The 11129-nt window shown below is 40.5% G+C and overlaps 1 protein-coding gene across 4 annotated transcripts in view; it reads left to right on the top strand.

The window, feature by feature from the left end:
* The first annotated feature begins 7242 nt into the window (after positions 1-7242).
* Positions 7243-11129, top strand: part of kazna (kazrin, periplakin interacting protein a) — a 216403-nt gene continuing 212516 nt past the window's right edge. For all 4 annotated transcript variants that reach the window (XM_055222893.1, XM_055222894.1, XM_055222892.1 and 1 more), the window contains exon 1: positions 7243-7317. In XM_055222893.1, coding sequence (XP_055078868.1) covers positions 7270-7317 — 48 coding nt within the window. In that variant the 5' untranslated portion in view covers positions 7243-7269. The remainder of the gene's footprint in view (positions 7318-11129) is intronic.

Raw genomic sequence — 11129 nt, 5'->3', positions numbered from 1 at the left:
ACTTTCCTGCAGCAGATTGGACATGGAGGCTCTAACTTCCTTTTTGGACATAATTTCTTGACTGGATTATATTCTCTGGACCTTTACGGAACGAATGAGACCAACTTTGTGTGAATATGTTGATGTTTGACAGAACCAGAGCGCTCAATGGTAAGTGAAGTCCAGATTCACATTTCTGACTTCTCTGTAAAAACGCCTTTCCTGTCAGCACTGTGGTGATTAGAGGTGTAAATGGTTTACATATTCTGAAAGATGAATGCTGTAGATTTCATTTGATGTGTAGATTGTTTGTGTGGGTGACGCAGAAATACACGTACATTGCTGTAAATTTGTAACGTGTAACGCGGGCGGGCCGTCGGAACGCTAGGTGGTTAAGTTGTCGGCGCTCAAGTGACGGAAATGTAACCGAGAGAATCCGGTCATTTTTCAAAATAAAAGATTTTTCAAAATAAAAGATTTTTCAGACTCAGATAATAAATACAACGGAAATAATTAATTATTTCTTGGACGGCCGGTGGCCCGGTACCAATTGATCCACGGACCGGTACCGGTCCACGGCCCGGTGGTTGGGGACCACTGCTCTAGATCACCGCTCCTTTGCTGTGTTCTGTCACACTTCCTCCTCTTCTCTCTCTCTCCCTCTCCTCTCTCTCTCCTCTCCTCTCTCTCTGACACACTCTAGATCACCGCTCCTTTGCTGTGTTCTGTCACACTTCCTCCTCTTCTCTCTCTCTTTCTCCCCCTCTCCTCTCTCTCTTCTCCCCCTCTCCTCTCTCTCTTCTCTCTCTCTCCTCTCTCCCTCTCTCCTCTCTCTCTGACACACTCTAGATCACCGCTCCTTTGCTGTGTTCTGTCACACTTCCTCCTCTTCTCTCTCTCTCTCTCTCTCTTCTCACCCTCTCTTCTCTCTCTCCTCTCTCTCTGACACACTCTAGATCACCGCTCCTTTGCTGTGTTCTGTCACACTTCCTCCTCTTCTCTCTCTCTTTCTCCCCCTCTCCTCTCTCTCTTCTCCCCCTCTCCTCTCTCTCTTCTCTCTCTCTCCTCTCTCCCTCTCTCCTCTCTCTCTGACACACTCTAGATCACCGCTCCTTTGCTGTGTTCTGTCACACTTCCTCCTCTTCTCTCTCTCTCTCTCTCTCTTCTCACCCTCTCTTCTCTCTCTCCTCTCTCTCTGACACACTCTAGATCACCGCTCCTTTGCTGTGTTCTGTCACACTTCCTCCTCTTCTCTCTCTCTCCCTCTCTCCTCTCTCTCCTCTCCTCTCTCTCTGACACACTCTAGATCACCGCTCCTTTGCTGTGTTCTGTCACACTTCCTCCTCTTCTCTCTTCTCTCTCTCTCTCTCTCTCTCTCTCCTCTCTCTCTGACACACTCTAGATCACCGCTCCTTTGCTGTGTTCTGTCACACTTCCTCCTCTTCTCTCTCTCTCTCTCTCTCTTCTCACCCTCTCTTCTCTCTCTCCTCTCTCTCTGACACACTCTAGATCACCGCTCCTTTGCTGTGTTCTGTCACACTTCCTCCTCTTCTCTCTCTCTCCCTCTCTCCTCTCTCTCCTCTCCTCTCTCTCTGACACACTCTAGATCACCGCTCCTTTGCTGTGTTCTGTCACACTTCCTCCTCTTCTCTCTCCCTCTCTTCTCCCCCTCTCTTCTCTCTCTCCTCTCTCTGTGACACACTCTAGATCACCGCTCCTTTGCTGTGTTCTGTCACACTTCCTCCTCAGAGCTTGTTGGGCTGTAAATGTCACCCACAGTGAAAATATAGCAGTTATGTAAGGCATTAATCTACACTCTCTCTCTCTTTTTGCGCGTGGGCTTTTCAGTGTCATATTTGCATCCCAAAAAGACCAAGAACACGTACGCTGGGAGCATTTGGCACACTGTCACTGCCTTTCTTTGCTGAAATGTTTGTGCAGCCTGACTACGGGTCAACACGCGCAGGCCTATTATAAAAAGGTCGCCATTGTCAGACGGTAAAACAGTGCGGTGAAATTAAAGATGCACTACGTAACTTTTCTGGTGGGTGGTCCTTAGGTCTATCAGGATAATTACTATGTCAGCTTAGATTATGAGATGTGCTTTAGTACAAACAAAAACGTTTTACTTCAGCAATGTATCGCACTTCAAATTTTGCTTTATCTCCTCTCTCACCCTCTTTCATCTTTCTCTCTCTTTCTCCTGTTTCTTTCTCCCTCTCTCCTCTCTCTCATCTTCTCTCTTTCTCTTCTCTCTCTTTTCTCCCTTGTCCCTTTATCACCCTCCTTCATCTTCCTCTCCCTTTCCTCTCTCACCTTTATCTTCCTCTCTCTCTCCCTATCTTCGTCTCTCTCTCCCTCTCTCCTATTTCTTTCTCCCTCATCCTCTCATCTTCTCTATCTTTCTCCTCTCTCTCTCATCTACTCTCTTGTCCCTTCATTGCCTCTGTCACCCTATTTTTATCTTTCTCTCTCTTTCTCCCTCTCCATTTCTTTCTCCCTCTCTCCTCTCTCTCATCTTCTCTATCTTTCTCTTCTCTCTCTTGTCCCTTTATCTCCTGTCACCCTCTTGCATCTTCCTCTCTCCTGTTTCTTTCTCTCTCTCTCATCTTCTCTATCTTCCTCTCTCTCCCCCTCTCTGCTGTTTCTTTCTCTCCCTTTCCTCTCTCATCTTCTCTATCTTTCTCTCTCCATCCCTCTCTCCTGTTTCTTTCCCCCTCTCTTCTCCTCTTCTCTATCTTCATCTCTCTCTCTTTCTCTCTCTCTTATTGCAATTGATCCACTGACCCACAGGTTGTTGGTGTTTTTCTAATTATGACTTGGTTTTGTGGGGCAGTATTTGATGGTAAATATTTCACAGTTTTACATCAGTTAAGCTGCAGTTTGTGGGGAAAAAAAATGAAGAGATGAAAAGAAAGTAGCGAAAAAGAATACTACTTCTATCTATATCATCACAGAAAATTCCATCCAAAATGCTGAGACGATTTATGCATAAGGAAGGCGTTTTTCTGACAGATTAAAGATGTAATTTATTCGTATTAATCATAACTGTTGTGCAATTTAGACACGTTTTGGACACATTGTGGTTGCTAGGAAACAGTTATGTAATTACCTCTTTGTATGTCACATCTGCTGCCCGTGTCCAACCAGGAAGTAAAGTTATGAACGAAAATCTTAAATATAATCATGTTAACTAGTAGTCTAACCTGAGCAGTCCATGGAGACGATAAGGCACAGGGCCATGTTACAGGTCAGATCTGTGGAGAGGCAATCTTACTCACAATAAGAATGCATGCTTTTCAAGGTGTTTTTAGCATTATAAACGTCTCTAACAGTGTCGGACTACCCAGCAGGAATGTTATATAGTCCATGTTTTATTACAACGCCAAAAGGAGGAATATTGTTGGTGAAATTATTACTTTCATTTTAGTATTTCATATCGTACGCACAAAGTGAAGGGAATACTTGTTTTTATTCTGTTATAAATGACTTCAAGATGTGGGATCCAGTTTGGTCACTAAAACTCCATAAGTGTGATGCATAATATCTTAAATACACGGCTCCCTGGCCTAAATGCGGTTTTCCAATCACAAAAATACACAGACATTTATGCTAAACAGGACCGGCCAAATATGGTAATTAGATTTACCCAGCTCTCTCTGCTCTGTATCCAGCGAGCGGCGTGTGTGGTCAGGACATTTTAGCGCTGACCTTTAGAGGAGTTTTCATAATGGGAAAATGCAGGGAGCGAGGAAGTTTAGGAAGTGGAGGAGGGAGGAGAGAGAGGGGACACAAGGGCCAAAACTGGGAACAAAAACAGGAAGAAGGAATCGAAAAGAACAGATAGTGATGACGCAGAAATTGAATCACAAGGACTTTTTGAAAATATTTTTTTTAGAAGTTAAGAATCCTCTTGGAATGTTAAAATAGTTCACCTTTAGAGATACTCTCAGCTGTAAAAAGTCTGTACGCCTTTTGTTTAAATGTAATGTCACTATGCCTCAATACTAGGAACGAGTGTTGTCATGATACATTTTCAGACTCAATTTCGATACTAAGGAAATTACCTGATGCTCAATAGCGATTCCGATACGATGATAATAATGATAATGATAATGATGATAATAACAACAACGATAACCTTGACAACGATAACGACAACAATAATAACGACAACAATAATAACGACAATAATAACAATAATGATAACGATAATAATGTTAATAATAATGATAACGATAATGATAATAAAGATAACTATAATGATAATGATAATTTAAAAAAACCCTCTTTCTTTAGACAATAGAATGTGATTTTCAACATTAAATCATAGTACTTTCTTTTATATCACCATGTGTACTGAACCTAAGTTGTCCACTTAGGTTCAGTAGTGGTCCACGGGCAGATACTAGCTCAAGATCATTCTACGCTATTCAGGAAAGTTTAATTTCTGTTGTGTTAATGTGACTTTTTAGTGTCGATACCTGCTCAATTTAGTATCTAGTTTCGACACTAGTTTTGGTATCGGTTAGTATCTGATTTTTGATACTGTAGTGATCAGATATTGTGTTTAGTTCAGAGTTGACACCCTTTGTTGTTCTTGTAGCTGTTTATGTGTTGTTGTTGTTGTTGTTGTTAATGTACCTGCTTTTGTCTGAGCCACTCGGTTGCTATGCCGACAAGTTGATATGAAGGTTTTTATTCATCAGCTGGTGGTCTGTTTTGGAGACTGGCTCGAGTGAGACTGCTGTTGTTTTGCTCTTGTTTTGGTGTGGATTATGGCCTAGAATAGCCCTTAGCACAATAAACAACCAAAAGAAATTTGCCGTGCTCCTTTACACCAGAACGCTACAATACTACTCTTCTGGTGGCGTTTTGTGTAAATGCCAAATAGCTTATACTGCTACATGAAATAGCAGTCCTACGATGTTTATATAAGTTTTAAAATGCTGTTTTAATGCAGAATCTTTAAGACCTGCTATTTGTTCCACTGACAGCAGTAGTTAATAGCAACGGCAAATCTTTCCTCATGACAAAGATTTAAACACCTATTAAAAGCTTTTATGATAACATTTAAGTACGTATCGAGATCACAGCCGTTAAATTATAGTCAGTTTTATTCCGCGTTTGACTGCCAGCTGCTCTTCAATTATTATTTTGATGCTTCTTACGGTCCTGATGAATATAACTTCCCAAATCCTTTTATTTTCGTGTCTGGATAGGCAGTAAGGGCCTTCTGTTGGTGAGTTAACGTTCAGCCTGTTATGCCTTCTTTAAAGCTGCTATATTACACACAATTGACTCTTGTGAGCTTTAAGCCACATTATAATAATATTACCTCCTCAAAAACACACCTGGAGTTGTTTTGTTTCATTCACACATGTTTGAGTAACACTTTATTATTAGTCTGTCTACATCTCCAAAGCTCAAAATGTGTGAATGAAACAAAACTCAACTCCAGGTCTGTTTTTGATGAGGAAACATTATAACATCGATATGAAAATAGGACAATATGGGCCCTTTAAAAGTTCTTTTTAAATGACGTTTGTTCACTTTAATGCTTAAGATGCATAAAGTTAGTGAAAGGAATTTGAGCATTGAAATAAATGGAATGAGACTTGAATGTAGAGGCTATAAAACACCACACTGTTGTATCGGTTGGGGAAAAGCATTTTGAGAGATGCTGAGGAGGTTGTCTGGGATCCAAAATCCACACTTCAAAACTAATATGACTGCTTAAGTGGAAAAAAGAAAGGAAAATATATCACAGGGGACTGAAAAATGTCACAGATTTCTTTAGAATCAATGAGCGAAGCACTAAAGTGTTCAGAATGATTTAGTTCAAAATGAAAGATGACCATGGAGCTCCTTTGTTTCCCAATGCATCACTGAAAAAAACAAATTTGATTGCACTAACATGTTTGAGCCTGTCTCAAGGCGCGATGGAGGCAGTGGGGACATCCCTCTAAATAAAAAATACAGAAATATCACTCTGGACTTGCTAGGCAACTCGAGAGGTACTTGACAAACAAAAAAGTCAAGGTTACAAATGTGTGCAAAACAAACAAAGCTAATCGGTATTCGCCAAGTGTCAATCTTTTAATTTAACACATGTTGCTATAAACGCCTCAGTTTCACATCCATTGTTGAGTCACCAGTGCTGAAACAGTGAAAGTATTTAGGCCAATGCTTGGGCAGCAAAAGAATCACATCATTTCAGTGGTTGTTCCTCTTCATGCCCAACTGCTGAGAGACACGAACAGCACTGGAGAAGATTCTCCTCTTGTTTGAGAGATTAAGGGAGCCATCAATCAAGACCTTTCAAAGAGATATCAATCTAATGAGGAAAAAGAGCTCCTCTGCATGTCCTCAACCCTAGAGCCCAGATTTGAATCTCTTTCATTTCTTCAACCTCAAGAAGTTCAAGACACATATATAAAAAGCTGTAGCTTTAAAGGAGAACGCTCCAGTGCCTTGTGGTCACGCACCGGTGGATGAAGAGGAGGTGCCACAGATCAGCGAGAGCGACACCTGCACTGCAAACAAAAGAAAGTCTGTACTTGTAGATCCTTTTGGGCAGACCTTCAAGAAGACATCTTATGTCTCCACATCAGCAGCCTCCATTGCAGAGATGAGACAGTATCAAAATACTCTTTCTTAATGAAGATCCACTGTTGTGTTGTGAAGTGCACTCACTGCTGAGCATGACCCGCTGCTCTTCCTCAAGAAGAATATGAATATATAAAATATACAGCTGTTGTCTGCTTCTTTTGTTCTGAAAGATCCTCATTGTTTATTCAGTTGAAAAATGGCATTTCATCCCTAAAGTACTTATATAAAATATGTTTTTCTTTATTTTAAAGCAAGAGTTAAATAAGTGCTGAGTTGCAACTTTTAATCGCTGTGCCGTCATATTGAGATAATATCGGTATCGTGAGACATGTATCACATATTGTGCCCGGTGATTCCCAGCCTTAGTCAGTATAAGTTAACTTAAAGTGTTTTAAGACTTTATTTGAGTTCACACACATGATTCTGCTCTTTAAACTGTGCTTTCATACCTTCTCACCTTCAATGTAAAACTCATTGACTGAAAGATGATGTGAACATGTATTTGCCCACATACCATCTGGCTAAGCCTGCTGTATTGCTTCTTGGTTGTGTGTTGCAGCTGTGCAGTCACTGAACAGCCTGAATGACCAGATTGCCAACTTCATGGTGCCCAGCCCGAAGCCCATGGAGCCGGAGGAGGAGCCAGACTCCAGCCCCAGTCCTCCCGAGAGGGACAGCATGCACAAATCTATGACCCTGATGAGGCACCTGCTGGTGGACGCTCAGGTATGTAAATGCACCACTATCACCACCAGTTATCACAATGTATATTACTGAGTTTCAGACATCACAACATTCTATAGGCCCATAATATACAATAAAGGAGGAAATGGAGGGGGAAGCTAAAATGAATACTGTTAAAATGTAGATTTTTGTGGTAATACAGTGAGTTCTTGGATCTTGATCAGGTTTGGTATTTGTGAATTTACTTTTTAGATCTTTTATAGTAACGTATAGTGTAATCAATAGGGAAAACTCTTTCCTCCATCTGGGCTGTGACATCATCACATTATAGATCTGAAAACCACCAATACAGTATTCTTCATTCAATCCATGGACATTTTCTGGCCCTAAGCCCTAAATGATTGTTGGACCGCTGGTATAATCCTGTTGTGTGAGGGCGAGATAAACACAAGTTTTTATTTCGACTATGTTAAAATTCCTGAATGAAAAATCTCCAGCCATCTTTAGACATTGCACATCCATGGTGCTGTGGGTCTAGCTCTTTGCCTCGACCATTTGCAGAATGTCTCTACTCTCCCCCCCATTTGACATTATAATTGTCCTGACCAATGTTGTTCGGACCAATACATCTTAAAGGAATCCAGCTGGTTTAAACCTAAAATGACCCTCTGATACTGGTGTGCACGTGTTATTTACTTTTAGCATTTGTAAATCAAGATACCAGTTTGATGCTAAGTGCTAAGTGTAGATCCCTTACAGTAACAAAGTACAAGTAGTAAATTCCTGTACTTAAGTAGTTGTACTTATGTCAGTTTTGCAGGGGATACTTTTTACTTTTACTTCACTACATTTTTTAACTGGACTGAAAAGTAAAAAGTACTTTTCATATGATTTGAGGGGTTATTTTTACCAGGTTCATGGTAACATCCTGACTTAAGTTTTCGAGTTCAAGCTTTAGCATTGAACAAACAAAAATAAATACACTAAATTCATACAAAAAAGAAACTGATTCATATTGCTACCATTGACCATAATGCGTATTATTTTTTAAAAACTACATTTAACACTGTGAAATACTTTTTCTTTGTACTCTTAAAGGACATATTTAAATGGGTACTTACACACTTTTACCTCTTTTAGTTCAGTAACAAATCTGAGTACTTCACCATTCACCACTGTTAGGCACTGGCAGCCCACGTTCAGTTGAGAAAGAGAAAAAGATCAAGTTTTGCTGAATTAGACTCCATGTATTTATTTCATTTTGTGTTCACAATAGTTTTTCTTCCTCTAGTTGTTCATATTTTGGGATAAAACATTAGACATTAAACCTGCGAGGGTCATACAGGGGCTTCCATGCTTCTACTTGCTGTATCTAACATGATTTCTTTTCTAAAAGCCCTTCACTTGCAGCCTCCTGTATGACAAAGCTTAGAATGGCCCTAATTTGCCACAACAGTGCTATTCTCCTGCACCTGACGCTGCTCTTCTTCACGGCTCATTGTCCTCCTCTGCAGATGGCGGCCGCAAACACAGATTGGCGTTTCTGCAGAATGAAAATATTGACTGTATCTAAACTGGCTCCTCACAGCAAGGGCACACTTCCATTAGAAAAGTCAATTGCCACTTAAATTCCCTGGATACAATATTTTGCTGCCTAATTCTTTCCGCGAAACTTCCTTTTCCTGTACTTATTTCATCCATTACCCACACAGTACATTTTTGAGTATATCTCAGTAAAAGAAAAATGACAGAGTACTTGCGTTGGCATGATTTAAATGAACTGCGAAGAGTTTAGCGGTGAGCAAATGGTATATTTGATTAGCCAGATTCACTTGTATTCAGAAAGTGTCAAGTGCTCTGTGGAAGTGCAGAGTCAAGCGTTTTCCAGGAAGCGGGCTGCTCGTTTTTGTCACACCTGATGACAGACTATTATATGTGAACCAATTTTCAACAATAGCCGTCAAATCAGTGTGTCAGAAATCCAAAGAGGTGTGTGTAGATTGTGTAGATCAAATAATTCTTTGGAACTTGCTCATAGTAATTTCTGAATGTATCTTTAAAGTATTTAATGTGACAGATTAGATTAGAAACGTAATTATATTTAGGGCTATGTACCTAGTTTTACTTCATGGTTGGATATTGGCAGCACACAGCTATTCTAATTTACACCATGGTTATTATTTGACAACAAGATAATAACAGTAACTCAGTGGGTAGAGCAAGGGTGTCAAACTCAATTTCACCGAGGGCATAGATGTAAAAAAAATATGACTCTGTAACTGCCTATCTACTGGTAAACTGACATTTTAAGACAATCATACATTTTAATTTACCTTGTCGCGGCCACATAAAATGACATGACGGGCCAGATTTCACCCCTGGGCCTTGAGTTTGACACGTGTGGGGTAGAGAGTTTGTCCACTGATCAGAAAAGTTTGCGGCTCGACATAAACATCATTGGTTGAGGGGGCAGATCCATTGACCCGCAGGCTGGCAGTGTAATTCCAGCTCCCACAGATGAATACTGTCATTGCGTCCTTGGGCAAGACACTTAACTGACCTCGGCCCAGCTGTCTGCATAAGCTGGTGTATAAATGTGTGTGGGTGAGCGGTTCTTTGATGTAAAGAGCTTTGAGTGCTTAGAAAATGGAAAAGCGCTATATAAAAATGTGACCGTTTAACCTTGACAAACAAAAATATATCATAACACATCAAGGGATTCCTTCCAAACTGCCGACGTACCAACTTAGAGTCTCAGTGATGCATTAGAGAAACACTCCACAATGCATTTTACTTGTAGGCCTTTTCCACTGTTGGTGCCATAATTATCCACCAAAACTTGTATAAAAAATGTAGTTGATAGATGGACTGATTGAGATGTCATTACCGTAATACTCCACAGCTGTTGGGCTAATTGGTCACACTGTCATTAATTTCACTGACAAATCTTTATTAGAAGGGCTCTTGAATTTACGGCAGTGAGGAGCAGATGTGTTGCTGGCCTAAGGAGCGCCTTATTTTTAACAGATAATCTACAGTTTGTGGAAAAATACACAAAGGCATGACGTAGCAGTGAGTTCTAAAGCAGAATTCCTCCAACTGTGTCATCAACATGCAAAATTCTAAACAAAATTCAGGGACAATTTACACGGAAAGAACACATTTTTCTTGTAGTTTAAAATGGTAAATAGTCACATTTTTATTGTAAATTCCTTTTCCACCGTTTACATCAAGAAACCACTCACCCATTCACGCACACATTTATGCACCAGTGTACGCAGAAACTGAGCGCGCGGTGGATTAAGTGTCTTGCCCAAGGACACAACAATAGCTTGAATCGCACCGCCGGCCTGTGGGTCAGTGGATTGGAGTGCACAACCAATAAATTTTACGTTGAGCGGGATTCGAACCACTAACCTTCAGACACTGTACAAACCAGTTTAAACTTGCATTTAACAAAATAAAGGTGTAGTTGTGTATTTGCATTAGTCTAATCTTAAATATTGTGCAATTTCAACAAGTTTTAGCCCTTGTTAACATTATGGTTGCTTGGTAAGTTGCGCAAAATACCTCTACTCATGCCATACCTGCTGCCTGTGTCCAACCAGGAAGTAAAATTACAAACTTCACTCAAAAAAGACTGTTAGTGAAATGAGTAGACTAACAAGCGCTTTTAAGAGTCTCCCAATATATATATACACACACACATACCATATGCTTTGCTCTTTTTGTTCCCTGTCTGGCACTTCTCTCCTTGAGGCAGAAAATCATGTTTAATTCACTGCCTAAATGGTCCCGGTGCACCAGAGACATGCGGAGACTACAGAGCAAGTGGTGATTGACAAGCTCAGGTT

Source organism: Periophthalmus magnuspinnatus, chromosome 7 (assembly GCF_009829125.3).
Source record: "Periophthalmus magnuspinnatus isolate fPerMag1 chromosome 7, fPerMag1.2.pri, whole genome shotgun sequence".
NCBI lineage: Eukaryota > Metazoa > Chordata > Actinopteri > Gobiiformes > Gobiidae > Periophthalmus > Periophthalmus magnuspinnatus.
Note: the sequence above shows the minus strand (reverse complement) of the source record. Positions and strands in the feature narration are given on the sequence as shown.